The sequence below is a fragment of the Empidonax traillii genome, unplaced genomic scaffold (assembly GCF_003031625.1).
Source record: "Empidonax traillii isolate 1590-97213 ecotype Southwest subspecies unplaced genomic scaffold, ASM303162v1 scaffold53:size2875158, whole genome shotgun sequence".
NCBI lineage: Eukaryota > Metazoa > Chordata > Aves > Passeriformes > Tyrannidae > Empidonax > Empidonax traillii.
In genome coordinates, this window is record NW_020955246.1 from 179351 (window position 1) to 198828 (window position 19478).

General features: G+C 36.5%; 1 protein-coding gene across 1 annotated transcript in view; it reads right to left on the reverse strand.

Moving 5' to 3' along the window:
- The window catches only part of AQR (aquarius intron-binding spliceosomal factor), a 49399-nt gene that overhangs the window by 11882 nt on the left and 18039 nt on the right, over positions 1-19478 (reverse strand). The window contains 13 exon segments of the mRNA XM_027879271.1: positions 1495-1566; positions 2390-2527; positions 3313-3522; positions 4652-4787; positions 7262-7371; positions 9706-9816; positions 10311-10380; positions 10883-11026; positions 12503-12744; positions 15426-15595; positions 16010-16177; positions 17085-17263; positions 18006-18147. Coding sequence (XP_027735072.1) covers positions 1495-1566; positions 2390-2527; positions 3313-3522; positions 4652-4787; positions 7262-7371; positions 9706-9816; positions 10311-10380; positions 10883-11026; positions 12503-12744; positions 15426-15595; positions 16010-16177; positions 17085-17263; positions 18006-18147 — 1892 coding nt within the window.

The following is a 19478-nucleotide window of genomic DNA, read 5'->3' on the forward strand; positions in this document are numbered from 1 at the left end:
GAACTGCAGTAATTTTAAAGACTATTAGCTTCTTTCCAATCAGAGAGTAGAATTATAAATAAATAAATATAAATTTTCTAATAAAACAACAGGTACCTTTATCTGCTAAGATTAGTAGAGAAATATCTGGATAAATATCATATTACATTGCTTTAAAGGCCAAAAGTAACACATTGTCAGAGAACAAAAGGAAGAATTACAATTATAGACACTAGAGTAGTAAAAAAACCTGGTTACTACATAGTAGTATTACTCTTGAACTGTCCTTTGAACTTTATTTTCAGGATTCTGAGGTAGTGAATATGAAGTGACTGATGCATCTGAAACAGTTAAGTGCTCAGATGTCTGAGGCACAAATTGAACCTGCCTTTCAAGTGTCTCTGTAGTTCACATGCTTCACCTCTTTATTGCTGTAATTCTCACATGGCCTCTTCCATGACCAGGATGTGCCTCTAACTAATTCTCATCTTGGCTCTTGGACTGAATTCTCTTCTGTATGATTGGTATATCTCTTTCCAGTTCTGTACCTTCCTTTGTGCACCTATGTTACATACTGACAGACCTCATGAAAAAATAGAGGGACAAAGAAGATTGTGCAGGTAACATTATCCAGGAATTAGAATCCTGAAGACTTCCACCTGCCAGACTCTTGTTTCTTACACACTTCTGTGATATTTTCCTGTCCCCACAGGAGCACTATTCAAGACAGAACCTAAAGTTCTTTTTCTTGTCACTTGAAGTGGAAGACCTCTGAAGCTCTTCTGATCAGACAGCAAGGAAAGAAACCTTAACTGAGGACTGTCCAAATCATCAAGACTGAAAATGCCTTAGTAAGAAAGTAAGAGTATGAAAATTATTTTTATTGGCATGAAAAAAAATAGATCTTTTTTTTTTTCACCCCCTCCTGAAAGCTTACAACTTTGGAGAAGACCAAACATTCTATATAGTCGTTCTGCTCTTAGCAGCAATTTTAACCTTGGACAAAGAGCTCACCACACAACGCAGTTTTAAAAAATTTCTCTCTAAATTGCAACTGAAGAAATCAAGTGCCGCTACTCTGGAAGTCTAGATCTTTAGTTTTTGTTAAAAAAAAAACACACACTCAATTTTCAAGGACTATTTGGATGGCTCATGTAAATAAAGTAATGGAATCCCCCAGAATATGCCTCTCTGGTGAAATGGTCTGCTTTAATTACACAAACTCTTCAGTTTCTGCATTTCTAATATACACTTATTTTCTCTCACTGGTCTGATGTAGCCGGTTATTCAATGCTCATTCAAGCATTTAAAAAAAAAATCTGTAAGATGCTTATTTCACTAAATAAAGTAACTTCATAATCAATGTGACAGTTCTTACTGACTACTCAAATAGCAAATATCAGTTCTGAGTTACTTTCTGCACAAGATATTTTCCATTTTAATATTCACTATTGTTCAAGAACACAGACTCTTATCTACCATTTTTTCAAATATGTTTTATGTTTCAAGTCTAACCTGCAAAAGGAGAGGTATAAAGGTTTCTATCTCCAGGATCTGAGCAGACTCTTCCATTAGGATGTTGTCATACTGAGGAAAAAAAAGTAAAGAGACGTTCATACACACAGAAATACAAATTAATGTAGTTATTCAGACTACCATTATTTATTCAGTTTTTGATGGCTGCAACAGTTACAGCAGGAATAGGGAAAATATCAGTATTACCAACTGGATGAAATCCTACCAAATCAATGGCAGATCTATCCGTACTGATCAGGGCTTACATCTACAAGGAATCCATGTCTGAAAAACATTATATGCTTCCTATATGCCACAACCCATCTGCAAAAGCTTTCTGCAGTGGAGCAAAATAATTTGGTATTTTTGCACTGAAGCTGAAGAGGGACCAGTTTTGTGATCCAATACAGTGCATTATCATTGAAAAACAATACTGAAAGAATTACTGGTATCTGGCTTTTGTCAGAAAAAAAGTCCGCACTAAATTAATAGTTATGGTTACCACTGCTGAGTGAAAACATCATGGTTCTTTCTCCTCGAATGGTTAATTTTTTAGGTAAACAAAGTTCTAAAAGGAAAGGCTATGCTTTTCTTTCCAACTCTGGCTCTATTTCATTAATCATATCACTTCTGCTTATCACTGAATGTGGCAAAACTTTTTTTTTTTAATGCACTATTAAACATTTTTCATATATACAAGAACTTGAAAATTATTTCATCTTACATAAGTTATATTTTTCCTCAGTAAAATTACAAATTGAAACACACTGGTAAAAAAATACAACTCCAAATAATCTAGTTGCCTAGATTTAGGGCAGATAAAAAGGTTTATACAGGGCAGGGAGGGAACCAACATCAAAATCAAGTAGTATTGTAACACTAGTATTATCATTACTTTGAAGCCTAATTCAACCAGGTCACGTCGTTTCAGAGCAGCATGAGTACAAGTCATGGCAATGATTTTTGCTTCTTTCACCAACAGGTATTTGGATCTATCCAGGCCACTGCGGAGAAGTTCAAATGCTCTGAATTCCTATGGAGGACAAAAGAAAATTCTTGAAAGTCAGAATACAAAAAAATATAACTTATAAAATACATCCACTCAAACTATCTGGTCACCTTCTTAATATAGTTAAACAAGGAAGTTATGAAGGTATCTACTGATATCAATCTAGTCTCAATAATTTACTATGGTTTCCAGGTTTTCCATATTTCAAAAAACAATCTTTTAAAAACTTTTGAAAGAATTCTGCAAACCTGTGTGCATGTATAAATTTGCAGACAATTATTCATTTAATTTTGAGGAATCCTCTCAGAATCCCCCAAAATTTTGTTTCATACTTTACTAAAGTAAATTCAGTATTATAAAGTTAATATAGAGTTAATATGACTGAATTATACAAAAAACACCTTTGCCCTAACTTTGAAAAGCCTCTCAAGCAATTCTGGCAAAAATAGAAGATAACCTAGAAGTAACTAAAACAGATTATCTGATTAAAGGCAATTCACTGTAAATAGGAAGACCCTATAAAGGATGAGAGGAGGACAGATAGGTATACCAATCTGAATAACCTAATCAGTGAAAATGGAATATGCAGAATGGCTACTTCCCAAGATCAAATTAAAAGAGGTTAGACCCATGTCTCTATCATGAAACATATTACTCAAAGGTGGAAATTCTGACCTTGCAGGCTCATGAAGCTGCCTAGATGGATGTATTCCTTCTAGGATGTTAGGCAAATGAATATTTTGGAACCATGTAAAGTTTTTGTATAGGATTAGCCAGATCCAGTTACCTTTAACAGTTACATGTCTTACCTCAAGCTGAGTGAATATTTTCTTAATATGTCTAAAACACCCTTCAGCAATTTCCATATCTTCTTCATAGGATTTGCCTTTGAAAACTGGTTGAGGAGCATTTGCAAAATACTGGTGGAAAGGAAAGAAACTGGAGACATCTGTGACCTCTGGCAACTTTCCACCTTTAACTTTCACTTTGCTGATATACTCTTCCCAACGAGACATTACCTATGGCAAAGAAAAGTGTCATAGTAACGTGGTTTTATATCATCAAATTTTTGGCTATGTGTAGCCTTGCATACATAGCATTTAAAAAAAAAATATCACAGAAGTAAGGTATATCTAAATTAGCATTTGACCTTGTGTCAGGATGACATTTTTGAAGTTGTGGCGGGTTGAGCTTGGCTGGCTGCCAGATTCCCACCCTCAACAGTGAGCATCTCTGCCCTCAGCTGCTGCAGTGTGGTTTTTGACCTGTTCTTGGAGAGGTTTTCACAGAGGCACCACACTGCTGCTGATGGGCTCAGCTTTGGCCAGCAGTGGGGCTGTTGGAGCTGGCTGTGTCCAGCATAGGGCAGTCCCTGGCCTCTTCTCAGAAATCATCCCTGCAGCCCCGCTACCAAACCTTGCCACATAAGCCCAGTACAGAAGTAATTTATTATCTCCACCTACAGTACTTTAGTTTAAATACCAAGTGGAATTCATTTAGGAGGAAACTGAACTAGAAGATAAGCTCTAGCAGTGCTCCCAGCACACTTTACCACCTAATGGTGGTTAAGACCCACACTAAGGCTAGCCCAGAGTAACTTTTGTAAAACCATATACAGTGGATGTATTTAATCCTTAGTACTACTCTACAAGTCTTATGCAACAATAATTGCTAATGTAGACATGTCACTGAAAAATACATGGGGGGGAAATGAGGGATACACAATATACAAAAAAAAAAAATCACCATTTTGTACACTAAACATTTGATTTCACACTGGCATTTAATGCCATAAAAGCCTTCTAGCAAGAGCATCAAGTAGCTGCTCTAATCCTGGTCGAAAATGTAAAGCAGCCCACAGATTTTCTTATCTGAAGGAGAAGCTTCAGATTAGAATCTTTGCCAGCAGTCATGAAAGGCAGCAATGCTAGCCTTTTAACTGGTGAGTCATCAGGCAGGATTTGAAACAATAGCAATACAAGCAAGTCATGTTGCAATTTTAATTTTGGGTAATATTGTATTGTGAACCACCAAGGAAAACGCATTTTATTTTTACACTCAACTCTGAAAAATTCACTGCAATTTTTACAAAGTGTTTCATAACACATTTAGGTCATACAGTCTATGTAAAAGTATTTCAGTCCTTACTTGGTATAAGAAAAAGTGGCCAGCTGTTTCACAAGTGTAAGAAACATCTCCTGGGACTCCAAGACTCTCTTGTAGTCGCCCAACTTCTCGCAGAAGTTCAAGTCTTCGAGCCAGCACATAATTAACTCTTCCATACCTAAGAAATGGATTAAATATAACATAATTTTTATTTAAATGCATTTAATTCAAAACTGTTTTATCTGAGTATCATAATGAGAGATAACAAAAAAACCCCAACACCCCCCTAAAGAACCCCCACAACTACTACCCTGTTCCAAAATCCAAGAACTTGCTACATGCTGTATATATTTATCAGTTGAGCCCTAACAATCCACAAAGCCATGCAAGAATCAGTGCTTAAGATAAAGCTCTTTTTATCCTATCACTTCAAGTGAAGTTTCCTAAGTGTTAATAATACATTCTCATGATGTACCTGTGAAGCAGAAAAGCATTACTTCCCATGTACTGTTTAGGAACTAGGGTGCACTACATGTTACACAAATACAAGCAAGTTATACAAGTCTACGGACCATCATAAACAAAACTCACATCAAGAGTTTAAGTAGGAAAAGGCTTACTTCCTTTGGCAATATTCAACATGTAATGCAATAATTAGCACTCACTCATAGGAGATTCTGTACTCCTACATACCCACTGAATATTTTCTATGACTTTTATGATTAATCTGTAACCTACTCCTTCCATTCTTCCTTCTCTTACACAATTCAGGCCAAAATTTTTTTTCCCTTTATGAATCAAATTCTTTATTGCATGAACTCCTCCCCTCCCAGAAGTGTTATAAATGGGTGGTATTAAAGAAGTGAGAAGAACAGGACACTTCCTTTTGAAAATGCATAAATACTTAAAAGCTCAAATGTGAATAATGGCTAACTTTAAAGCTCTTATTAAACTTACTATTCATAAAATACGCTTTTTGCACAGAAAATACCCAGCACTATCTTTGTCACAGTGAGTTATATTGTCTTATTTAGAAGAGTATTAAAGCTGGAGATTTGAATTTACTAAGATACAATTGAATACAATATTGCTGACAACTGGTAAAACCCAAGACCCTCAGGAACTACGACAATTAAGATCCTTGAAATACTAAGTAGTTTATTCTTTGTCAGCAACTCTAATCAATTATAATTACAAGTGGCTGCAACCAGTTGTGAGATTTTTTTCCCCTTCACACTTCCCATGACCTCTTATTTCTCCCAACTTAAGTCATATATCCTATTTTATGTATTCATTCATTCCTACAAAAATTTTCTTTAGCTGATCCCTTTTGTGCTTCAGTGACAGTACCAGTTTAATCAGCTCCTCTCCACCTCATGTTCTTACACCCCCCGCTGTGTTTTGCTGTGCTTGCAGAGGGTGCAAAAAAGGAACACCAAGCTTGCAAGCAGGAGAAATTCCTTAAGCATTATTGTGCCCTCAAAAGCAACCTAATGCAGAACAAGCATGAATTCAGAAGCAACTTAAAACCAAATATAAGGCATATGAGAAATAAACTTCTCATGGTAGTGTAGTCCACCTTCAAAGATATTTCTCAACCTTTACCCCTCCCTCCCAAACTGCCAGAACCCACAGCACTCGCAGTAATGTCCCGTAGGTTCGAAGTAACCTTGAAAAAATGTGAAAAGAGGCAATGTAGAGTGTCTCAAACAAAACCCCTTTCAATAATGAGCACTACTGTTCAAAGAATATACTAAACTATTGATGTTACTACATAAATATTTGCTATGGCATCATATCATTAAGATTTTGGCTATCAAATTTCTGGAATAATTTGACTTTGTCAAAGCATTCAAATCAAAAGAAAAAATCACAAAGTATTTATTTTGCTAAATACTCAACTATGTATATGTGGGTAGCTTCTAATGACTACATGTAATTTTTACTACAGCTTTTGAAGTCAAAATATTGCTATGATAATCCAGTACTGGACAGTTCAAATATTTCCAGAGCGCGACCATTATATCCCTGCTTACACTTGTGAATGTGTTTAATCCTATTGACGTCAGTTGGACTAACGCGTGACAAACATACAATTATTGAGAAGAAAATATCGATAGCTTTCCTTATGTATGTATATTTCAATATGTTATCAATGAAATATTGCTTAACCTGAAAAGTTGCTTATCTGAAGAATTAAAAGCAGAAAGTTTAATTTCATTTTTATGTTTATTAATGTAACATTCACTGTAACAGAAGAAGTAATGTCATATTTGTAAAAAAATTGCAGCTGCAAAAACCTACCTTTATTATTCTAACTTCTCTCATAGATTAATTCTATAAAAGGTATATGAGTCTCAAATTATAATGATCTACTTTTATTCCACCAGTGGAGTTTCTCAAGAAGCAACTGTATGACTCTGCCTTTAGATTCTCAAGGGAGCACAGTTTCTGCAGCAGGTAACAACCAAAATTACTGAACCTTATATGGGAAACTAGTGTACTCTGTGTTACTGAGATTCAAAAACATGAGAGAGGTAAAAACTTGTCAAACACAGCTCCTTGCTCATTTACAAGGTAGAGCAGATTCAATGCACACATCCTGCTACATGTTTATGCAAGTGAGTTTATCATTAGCACCTCCTTTCTCACCTGCTGAAATCTTTCTCTGTCTCTAATTCCTCTTCTCCATGACCCAGACGCAGAAGGTGGCGCTCATCAATGTCTAGAGCCATGATTTTTTCAAACAGCTGGTTCAAGGCCTAAAGATTGACAAGAACAGGAGAAAAGGTAGTTTTTAGAAGATTCAGAGGCTCTTGCAGAGGAAAACTGAGGAATCACTGGTAAGTAAGCTAGGAAATTATGCCTCTGTTGGTATAAATGGAAGCCAAAACAAAGTTAATATTGAAATTTTTAATCTTTACAACAGGGAAATTAGCCTTCTAACACTCTTGCATTTCCATACTTTATTTAATTCTATCACATAGTTAGTAATAGTAAGTAATGGCCAGTCTTCGCGAATGAAGAACCGGGGAAGGTCTTTACACCTTCCAGCCTGCGCATTGGATTTTTTTTTTTTTTTTTTTTTTAGGTGAGACACGGTGTGCACGGAACTGAGCCCACCCTTTAATCCTGAGGTTCATCTGCCGGGGCCAAGCGAGCTTGGACGGTGGCAGCGAGGTCCTCAGGACGTAGATGGATTGCCTTACAGGGCTAACGAGCTCCATCTGCCCTGGGAGTGGCCCCGACCAGGAATCGAACCCGGGCCTCGGGGTGACAGTGCAGCGCCTTTACCCTCTAGACCACAGTTTAAAAAACTGCCTCAAGAGGCACACTTTGTAAACACTGATTTTTGTTAGATGACTTTAAACAATTTAACTTTTACTCTGTATTAGAAGAGCATGATCTGGTACTGACTATCAGGTGCTGTGACTACTCCATTTGGACAAATAAATTTTGTTGATATTTCAAGGTGTTTGCCCTTAAACTCTCCAATTCTCTAATTGCTTAATATTAACTGTCTAATTCAGAGTATCTCTAAGGAGCAACTTTGTAAGTGCTGCATCATCAAGTTACGAAACTAAGAATAAACATAGGTGAGCTGCACTTCCAGCTGGAAGTCATGCATCAAAGCATAGGGAACAAACCCTGCTGAGATACAGTTTATTTCCTGAGGTACAATTTCAAGATCATGTCCTCACAGAAGTCTTGTCTGGTAAGAAGAGTCTCCTACCTGCCTCAAAGCATTTTCTTCTCTTTTTCCTCAACAAACATGCTCTTAACTCTTTCTCCAAACTTCACTGCATGTCACTCTCCCACAGCCCGCTGCAGACTGGTCTGTATTATTCCAGGCTGTAACTCCTCACCAAAGCAAATCCCCCTCCACCATTCTTTGATCAATAGTGTAAGTGCCTGATCATGCTTTGATGAGAAAAGATGGAATGTTTTTCAAGTGATATTTCAGCTAAAACAGCTCATAACTTAGACAACACAGGATAATTAGGGAGACCAGGAAACAGAAAACCCTGGTTTCCAAACAAATCATTCCAAACCAGATGCAGATTCCATAGAACATAGAATATACTCAGTTGGAAGGGATCCATCAGGATCACTGAGTCCAACTCCTGGCCCTTCACAGGACACCCCAAGAATCACACCATGTGCCTGAGAGTGTTGTCCAAATGCTTCTTGAACTCAGAGAGGTTTGGTGCTCTGACCACTTCCCTGGGGAGCCTGTTCCAGTGCCTGGCCACCCTCTGGGTGCAAAACCTTTTTCCTGACATCCAACCTAAACCTCCCATGACACAACTTCATGCTGTTTCCATGGGTCCTGTCACTGGTCATGAGAGTGAAGAGATCAGTGCCTGCCCCTTCTCTTCCCTTTGCAAGGAAACTGTAACTGCAATGAGGTCTCCCCTCAGTCTCCTCTTCTCCAGGCTGAACAGACCAAGTGACCTCAGCTGCTTCTCATACGGCTTCTCCTCTAGATTCTTCACCATTGTTGTAGCCATCCTTTGGACACTCCCTAATAGCTTAATGTCTTTTTTATATGGTGGTGCCTAAAACTGCACATAGTACTCAAGGTGAGGTGACACCAGTCCAAAGTAGAGTGGGAAATTTAGAGTAAGACTCTTTAAGACTTTTAACATTATCTTTTTTATTTTATGTATGCTTGAGAAATAGCAGTTAGACTCAATTTCTTATGAATGTGAAGCAAACAATCAGCTGAAGAGGCCTTCCCTTAGGATCATGAAGCACAGAGCAACCAGTGTATGAGAAAGTCAATTAGCAAAAATCTTGCATGCACACAATGAATGTGCAACTGTAAGAACTGAGCAGAGACTTTTTCAAAATAGTTTCTAATTTCTACCTCCAATCAGTTAAACACATTAAAAACTTCTGATTAATAGCTCAAAACTACATACCTGAAATTCAAAAATTTAATTTCACATTATGAAACTGGCAAAACTACACACAAGCCAACTCAAGTTTTCATTGTTAAGAGACAACTGCAATCCCAAAACTACTGATTTCAATACCTACTGTTCTTCTAGATTGTAATTACAAGAAAATTTCACACATGATTGACACTTTACCTGATTAGAGTGGGTAACTATAAGAGTTCGTTGTTCTGGGAAATTATGATAAAGATTGGATATTATCTGGACTGCTACATCAGTTTTTCCAGTACCTGGTGGACCCACTACCTAAAATGAAAAACAATTAAAAAAATTAAAGTCAAACAAAAACCAATACACTATCAGAACACTGCCCAATAAAAAACATGTAGTCAGCTGGGAAAAAAACTCAGAACAATCTCAAAAGACATTGACAATATACATTGCTTCCTGGCTTTGGTGAACTTCCAAGACCAAATACAACGTATCATTCAGACCAGTTAGGGAGATTCCTGACTAAAAGGAGTATGGTAATCCAGCATATAAAGTACTGTTTGGTTTCACTACTAATGAAAACAAACCTCCTCAGAGAAAAAAGGTAGTTTAGCCTCAGAACAGGCTAAACATGGGGGAAATGGCAAAAAGAGTACCAAGACACACACAACTGAAAAAGAGTCACGTGAGACAGACATAGAACAGGGGGAAAAAAAAAGAGAGAGCTCATTTCTTTTATTTACTCAAAAATCTACAACTGAATTTACCTAAAGTCAGCATTAAATAAATAACAGAATTTCTAAAAATACCATAGTTAGTCCAGGCTGCATTCCTGCACGAATAGCTTCAATCTGAGTGTGGGTAAATTGAATAGTATTGCTGTAACAAAGCAAAAGAAGATCAGATAATTGATAGATTTTGTCCACAGTTTTGATAAAAGCAATTGTTTTAACAAGTTTTGTTTAAATTAATTGTCTATATCACTCAAGAACTACACACTTGCAAACTCTTGCATTAATTAAATCAACATTATAACTATCTTCTTTATAGACACAACAGTCTTGCAATTTCTAAGCAAGGTAAGAAATCATGTTGACCATGTGACAACAAATTTATCCCATCTAAAAGACTGTTTGTCTTTATTTATTATTTGCAGAGAATGCTGTAAAATTATTTAGGTATGATTTTCCTAATATTCAAAATCCTGAGACAAAAAACCACTAAAAGACAGTATTTCTCTCTGTTCTTCCAGTGAATTTTTTAATAGAGAGAGGATAATAGAATAGTTTCCTTTAAATATAAAACAAACCAGTCTCATTTCTGAATATGAACTGCTATGCATGTGTTACCATTTTAAAATAAGTTCTCATCCATTTATTACCGTTTTGGTTGATTATATGGGTATGGTCCCCTGTTTGGAATGACATGAGGCTCTACAATCAGTGTTTTAGCTTCTTCGGGGTTCTCTTCACTTCCATCCTCTTTTCTTTTAGTTCCTTTACCTCCCTTTATTGGGAAAGTTATTCTGTAACACATAATTTAGGTTACACTTAAATGTGTTTAGTAGAACACAGAGTGTCTTAAAAATTTATACAGAAAGATTTTTTTATCACCATTAAGACAAACTTACACAGAATAAGGAAACAAGTTCTGCAAATGACAAAGTATTAATGAGGATAAAGAAAAGAAATTACAAATAAATTGATGAAGCCGACTAGACAAAAAGTATTTCAAAAGTGCTATTTTCATAGCTTGAAAAGCCAGAAGCAGTGCTGAGAGCCAGCTGGAAAAAGATGTGTCAATGTTCTAAATTGCCCCAAAACATGAAGCCTTTTAGCCTCCCATTTGAATTTTTTATAGCCTTCTGTATATGCTAGTAAGCTTCTCTAATTCAGAAACAAATCACAGGTGAAGGAATCCCAATGCCTATTCAACTATCTCCAGACAAAAATGAAGATATCTGTAACAGTAAAGCTCTTAGTCTCTTTACAGGACAAATGCAGCAGCAGGAAGAGCAATAGCTCTTCATAAATAGCAATATCTGTCTTAATCTATGAACTGAAAAGAAACACTAAATCACTGAGGAAAATCGTGAGATCTTTTCTTGATAGCTTCAGACTATTTTTATATCATTATATAGTGTTAGTGCCTTCTCCATACAAATCCTTTATGCAGTGTTTCCAAAAAAAGCATGGAAGATTACCTCCATGCTTTTCAAGATTCAGTTTAGCCATGCTAAAAACTGGATTGGTGCACAGGAAAGACACCTTTTTCCACCCCAAATCTATTCCTTCAAAAGGAAACATATTTCACTTCTTATTAACTTATGAGAAATAGATACAGTTTCCTTAGCTGAAGAACCTATTCTTCAATACTATGCATTGTGAAACTCAGTAGCCAAAGTTCAAGGAGGTGCACCAGGAGGGACAGAACTGTTAAGTCCCACTGAACACTAATAGCCCCACTGAAACAAAACGTGTAGATGACACTTAGCTGCTACAAAGGCAGGTATTCTTATTTCAGAAACCATTTCTAAAACAAAATAAGCAATATGGGATTTCAGACTTAATCGCTTGTTTTGAGTGAATGGTGTTTCCAAAAGCTTGAATTTTAACTGACGTTGAAATTCCTGTTCTTAGCTTGGTTTAATGAGACATTTAAGGAAAATATGTAATTAAAATTCTTTAGGTTGACTTTGAGGGGGTTAGATAACATTATGCAGAAGTGAATATTACATGTCTTGATTTTATCTCCTACTTTTGCTTCTCCCATATATTTCATAGGCTGGTCTAAAGCAATGCTCTGATGTATTTTTGTACAGAATAGCACAGAAGTTGGTCTTGAGCCAAACTCTAGTACAGTTAACTCTGTCATGTTAACATTAACTCTTAACATATCTTAAAAGAAAGAACATCTCCCCTCAACTCTTGAATATAACTCCACCTGACAACACATTCCAGCAAGAATACCCGACCAGGAATATTTGAAATATTGAGATCACCTGAAGGGAGGTACGTGCAGAACTGGATTGTTAACAGTGACTTTAACATTGTATCCAGGAAAGCTAGCTTTTAAGTGATCAATGGACAGGAAAGTGTCATTAAAATCCAGAGTTGCAATTTGATTTGGCATTTTGGAATAATGTGCACTACTTGGGTCTCCATATCCAAGAATGATGTCATGCAGCCAGTCAGGAACCACACAATCTGTGTTCATCAAATTCCTAATAGTCTCCAGAAGAGCCTGTAAATTAGAAAAAAAAAGAAAAATAGGACTGGAGAGACTGACTTTACCAAGCAAAAATCATACGGAAGACCAATGAAATCTGTTCTAAGATGACAGAATGTAACTTTTTAATTGACACTCTTTAGTTTGGTTACATTGAGTCCATATGTCTACACAGTGCCCATATACATCAAAACATCACTATCAAACCACAAAATTCTTTAACTATCTTGTTAGTAAAGATGACCATAATCATCAGTAATAGGTTTTCATCCCAGAACACTCGTGATAGGGAAGAAAGCCATCGAAGACCCTCATGCAGCTTAAGGTTTCCTCTTATATCCCTCTAGATTTTATTCCTGCAACTAGCTTAAGCTTCCTGTGAAAAGTTTGCTCTTCACTCCCAAATTAATTTATCTAATTGTCTGTGGTTATGTCAGCTTTCTCTCCTTTCCCCTTCCCATTGTAAACACCAATGCACAAAGGGTCCATATTTTAACTAAGAGGTAGCTGAATTTTAGCCTTCCTATTAAAGGACTACTTTAGTTGCAAGTCGTCAATTAACGGCCTCACTTGAAACTTGGTATTAGGACACCACGCACCTGCTCCTCAGCAGCAGAAACAGGATACAAGACCCACACTGATTTCCAGATTCTCCAAACTAAGTGTGTGAGATCCTGGATCCGAATTTCACTGAATTATTGATATGGGTCAGAACCAACTCACTGAGTGTTTGTGTGCATGTGGGAAAGGGCTGGGCATGGACCTGCAGGAACATGGTACGGTGTGCATATAAGGCCTGAGCTGAGGGCACAGGACAGAGTTGGAAGGGAAGGCCTGCGGCCCATGCAGAGCACACGGCAGAGTCTGCCTGGGAGGGAAAAACCTCTATAAATTGACTAAAAACTCTATAAATTCACGAGACTCTATGAGGTCTCCTCTCTTCTCCCACTCCAGCCAGCACCACATGAATCATCAAATCTTGTCAGTAACTATTCTCTCTCTCCTTTCTCTCTCTCTTCTCCCTTTCTTTATTCCTTTTAATCTGTTTTCTTCTTTTACTGTTTTCCTTCTCTTGTGGATAACTTAAAACCAAATAACTGTGTTTAACAAAAGGTAGTATATAGATTGTTTTAGTGGGTGTTTCCTGTGGAATGGATCTTTGTGCTGAATATTTTAGTAAAATGCTTTTCCTTGGTTGTATTTTACTTCTGTAAAAACCTTTTGACAAAAATATCTTTTTTTGACTCACTAAATTAAAAATAAATTCTCTTAGAAAAGAGTGTGTGACTGGATGGCACCAGAATGGTCTAAGCATGCTGCAAGCTACTGTTTCACACTAGAGGCATCTTTCCAGTTAGAGAAAAAAAACAATGGCCATGTCCTCCTGCCTGCCTCTATCCATTTACACAGAACTTGCTTTAGAATCCTTTAAAATGAAAATCACTTCAATTATGTAATGAGTGATTTTAAGGCAACAAAAGAACGGTAGTTTTTCATTCATGTTGCATTTTTGTAATGGAAAACTCAAGGAACATTAAAGATTCAGAGGTCTAAAGAGCAAAGAAAGTGAGTAAGAAATACTGTTAGGTGTACAAAATTAGGTACCCTCACAGTGAAAAAGACCAACAGTATCTTGTGCTGCATTACCAAGTTGCCCAGTAGGTCAAGGGAGTTCTCTGCTCAGCACTGCTGAGGCTGAATCATAGAATGGCATTTGTAGGAAGGGATCTTTAAAGCTCATCTAGTCCAACCCTCCTACAATGAGCAGAAACACCTTCAACATTGCTCAGAGCCCTGTCCAATCTGACCTCGAAAATTTCCAGGGATGGGGCATCTACCACCACTCTGGGAAACCTGCTGCAGTGTTTCACCACGCCCATCGTAAAATATTGCTTTCTTATAACACTACCCCTTGCACTACTGCTATTAAAAAGTCTGCCCTCCTTATAAATCCCCTTATTGAAAGGGTGCAATAAGATCTCCCTGGAGCCTTCACTTCTGCAGGCTAAACAACCTCTCTCAGGCTTTCTCAAAGGAGAGGTGCTTCACGCCTCTGATCATCTTCATTTCCCTCCTCTGGACTCACTCCAACAGGTCCATACATCCCTCAACCTGCTGGCCACACTTCTTGTGATGCAGCCCAAGATTCAGTTAGCTTTCTGAGCTATGAGCACACAATATTCGTTCATGTCGAGTTTTTCATCCACCAGTACCTCCAAGTGCTTTCCTGCAGAGCTGCCCTTGATCTGACACACTCCAATACCCAATAAGAAATTAATCCAGTGATGCTCCCAAACACTAACAGGCTCTTCTGTTTTTCACCTTTTCAGTAGCTTCTCCTTTACCTACCCTTTCTTCACATTTTTCAATGTTCCTTTCACTATTACATCAGGTAACAAAAAAAACATACCTCCTTAATCCAAAAGGCCAAATCTGTAAGCTTCCTGTTACAGAACTGAAATTATAAACTAATGTTTTATTATATACTTAGGTGAAGAACCAGTGTTCTGATTTTCAGTAAGTTCAACAGTTATCTCCAGGGGAAAGTTATCACCAGCTGACATGCTGTAGTTTACTAAAGGGATGCAATGCCACCTGAAAACCTTTACTACATGCACCTAAAATAAACATGTCTCAGTACTGCTCGCATATTCAGACAAACTCTTACCTGCAAAGTCAAAGAGCAAGTACTTTACCTTGAAATTGTTTTCTTTTGGTTTTCTTCTCATTATTATATTAAATGTCTCATAAACATCTTCTGCTCCATTTTGGATTGTATTGGTCATGTCTTGTTGATATTGGTTTGGGTCCAGAAATACTCTGTATGTTCTGCAATCACCTTTAAGTCTTGGCTTGGGTTCAGGTCCTGCCCATAATGAAACAGCAAGATTAGAATTTGAATTAGGGCTAAAAGCAGATTATCATTCAAATAAGTGATTCATACTTGTTCCTCAAATGAAATTTAGACAAATTCATATCACAAAACTAATTTCTGCACAGCCTTAGAAATATTCTCATCTTATTATTCTAACAGTTTTTGAATATAATCTATTTTATTCCTAAAACAAAAACATACTGGATTTATTTAATTAATGTAACTACATCAGATTTTACTGAAGGAAACTAGTTAACCTTTTCCAGGCTGCTTATGGAACTGGTTTGGTTTTTTTCCAAATAGGTAATTAATTCAATGAGCATTCCTTACAGAGAAGAAAGTTAACAACTAAGTTGTTAAAAATGAAAAAAATAAAGAGAGAAAAAAAGCTTTGGTGTATCATACCTTCTTCAATAACACGCCCTTTCTCATCCAACATGCCCTGAATTTCACAGCCTCTGACATACACCAGACCAGTTTGCTCCACAAAAGGTTGCCGTCGGTCAAACTTGGTGCCATAAGGTTGCATGGGACGCACCGTAATCAAAAAGCAGACATCATGTTTACGCAGACCTGATTCCCAAAAAGAATATTCAGTGATTTGACTGAATGGCATTTCCCTTATCCACTCCTTTATATATATATATATATGTATATTTATATATATATTGCGAGAGAGATAATAGAATACATTGGTACACTAGCTAGGTGCACCATTTCAGTGCAGTTAATTCTGATGCCATCCTCCTAGATTTTCTACTTAATTAGAAATCTACATTCCCAAACTTGTATCTGCTTATTTATCACACACTCCTGCTTTAGTATTTGTGCTACATGACCTGTAATCACACCCTGCAGCTCCAGCATATTTATCAGGTTTCTCTAATAAAAGAGAAGGGAGTGACATTTACTGATAATACAAGTGCATGCCTCTATGCCACTTGCCAACACGGTCAACTAAAGTTCAAATCCCCAAGCAAGAGAACTGTCGCCAGTGGATACTTACAAGAAATAGTATTTGGTAGAGTCAGCACTTCACAACAACTTTCAAATATACTGAAAACTACTCAAATGCACTGGTTTGAATTAAATCAAAATCTGTCATCTCCACTTGTGTATGAGACAGATATCACATTCCCCATACTTTTCAGTGTGACATGATTAGCATACATATTAATTTAAAATGTTAGCTTTCCACATTCCACATAAAGGACAGAATTCTACAGTTAGTAACTGAATGACATCAGTTACATTCTGTTCCCAATAGGAATCTAAGTACTTCAATAATTTCAATCTTCACTTTAGTATTATAAAGTTTAACTTAGACTTGGAATTTGAGTAACTGACTTCTAAACAGTGTATTGGGATTGACAAAACTGTATCTTGGATTAAAACCCCCTTTTCTTACAAATAAGATTACATCAAAATGCATTTTGATGAGCACCTATTTTAAGCACTTTTCTTCAAAGAACATAAGTACCTTCCCATTCATCTTTGATGTTATCTCGGACATTCAAATTAATTGTAACATCTGCTCTTACTCGCATGGGCCAGTTTTCACCAATATTGGGCTTTGCCACCTCCACCACCGTAAAAGACACAATGGGTTGTGCCATCCTAGCCCATCCACCAAAGACCACACCTCCGTATTCCGATAACCTAAGAAATAAACCCCAAAGTTTTGTTAGTCATTATCTGATAACATATTCAGTTCTTTTTCTAAAGTGGGAAACAATTTACCTCATAATAAGTTCTAAGACAAAAGCAGAATTCTTAATTTCACATGCTACTGAATTAGATTCACATAATCCTGCATTTTAGAACTGATGCATAACACAAACTTATATTTCAAGAAACAAAGGCAGCTTATGCTAGCAGTATAAAAAAAACAACCAACCAAACAAAAAAAACCCAACAAAACAACTCTCAGAGACAGAAGAAAAAGGGAAGGTAACAAAATGCAACTACTGAGTGTAGAAGATATCACACCAAATGAACCCTTGAAATCTAAAGAGGATTAAAATGTGGCAGATGGCAAATTCAAGAATAGTCAGGAACCTCTCTCACAAATCAGAGGACTTGATGGCAAGTTTCCATATTTTGTAATGTCAGCCAAGGTTTAGTACTCATGGAAAACTAAACTAATCCATCTTAACATGACAAAGGTTGGTTGCTGGCATCCAGCATACTGCCTTTAACATATCTACATATCCTCAAAATGTTATCCCTTGGGATGGCAATACCTTACAGAAGGAGTAAGTATAAAACATAATATGTGTGTAACAATTTTAAGCACAGAAATCAATATGTATTTAGTATACACACAATATTGGTTATTCATTCTGGAATGCACTTTGATTAGAATTGAACTGACTGGTTTGCACCAGTTAATAAACATTACCATGGCTTCATCCTACTGACACTATCTTCAATGTCCTGTCTGATTTCATAGGTAGACTCTAAGCGGAAAAGATTGAAGTTCCTCAGCAGGTAGTCATGAAGAGTCAGAAACTGTAGATTCAATTTGGGAAGTGCAAGACAGCCTAAGGGTTTAAGGGTGGAAGGGGAGAGGTATTTGATGAACAAACACAAAAAAGATGAATTATTACAATGTTTCTGTGAATTCATACATACATGCATTGTACTATAACTGCCATAGTTGTTATCCTGCAAGATTCTAAGAATTACTCTTTATCAATATATGCCTCTAGAAAGTACATATTTTTCAGGTTCTCTCTAAATTAACCTGCACAATATTGAAGGAATTGTCATCCTACTAGCAGTAATACAGTGACATATTTAAATATTAAATCCATGCCTGTATTCAGACTACAACAAAACTGATTTTATGAAAATCAAATGCAGGGCAAAGTAATGGTACTTTGGGAATGCAACAATTAAGCTAGCATTAAGTAGTGATGAAAAAGGCTCATTAACTACAAAAACCCATGCAATATCCAACAGTTCTCCAATTCCCATGCTTTATGTTTATTAGAAGCCACGAAAACCATTAATGTAGAAAAAAGTTTAAAGTCAAGACATCAAATTTTAATACACAACTCTTTTCAAAAGTTTCTGTTAATGTTTTAGGGTTTTTATGAGAATGAAAAATACAGGAAGATTAAATCTAATTACACAAGGAGTATTAGAACTCCTAGACAGGTCCTGAAGCTTGCAATCTTTTTAGGGCAGACTTAGATGCGAATTTTCCACAAGAAAAATTCTTGTAAGTTACTCATTTAACATCACAGGGCTAATATTTCAGTTTGAAAACCTACATTTCAGATCTGCGAAAGAATCACGCTTTTGCAACTTGAAATATTATTGTTGAAACCTTTCACTGGTATATGTACTACATATTGGCTTTCACATGCACTGAGATACAACAGCAGTGAAGAAAGGTGACAGAACACAGTAATTTCTATTCTGGAAAGACTGATGGTGATAAAATACTTTAACACATTTCCCAACACCAAGTAACAAACCCCGTCCTAGTTATGTGCACAAAGGACAGGACGTGAAGCAACACCTCTTTTAGGCTGCACAATAATTATTCTCTTATTTTCTAAAAAAAAAAAAAAAACCCCAAACAAAATTCCTATCCTTCTTGGCTTAAATTACTGTTACTTAAGTTTTAGACCAAAGTAATCAAGCTAGTTTTAAGAACACAAAAAAACTTTCAAGACCACAATAGCAAAACTGCCTTGTTTGAAACCAGTACTGGAGAATACAAGGAAATTACAAAGAGAAAGTGTAAACTAAACTAAGAGAAGCAAAATAGAGAAATATTTGTAACAGTTCAACAGCATCAGAAGTACTTCACTATAGTGCCATCAATACGATAATTGCAAGAGTTCACCATGGGAGGAAATGC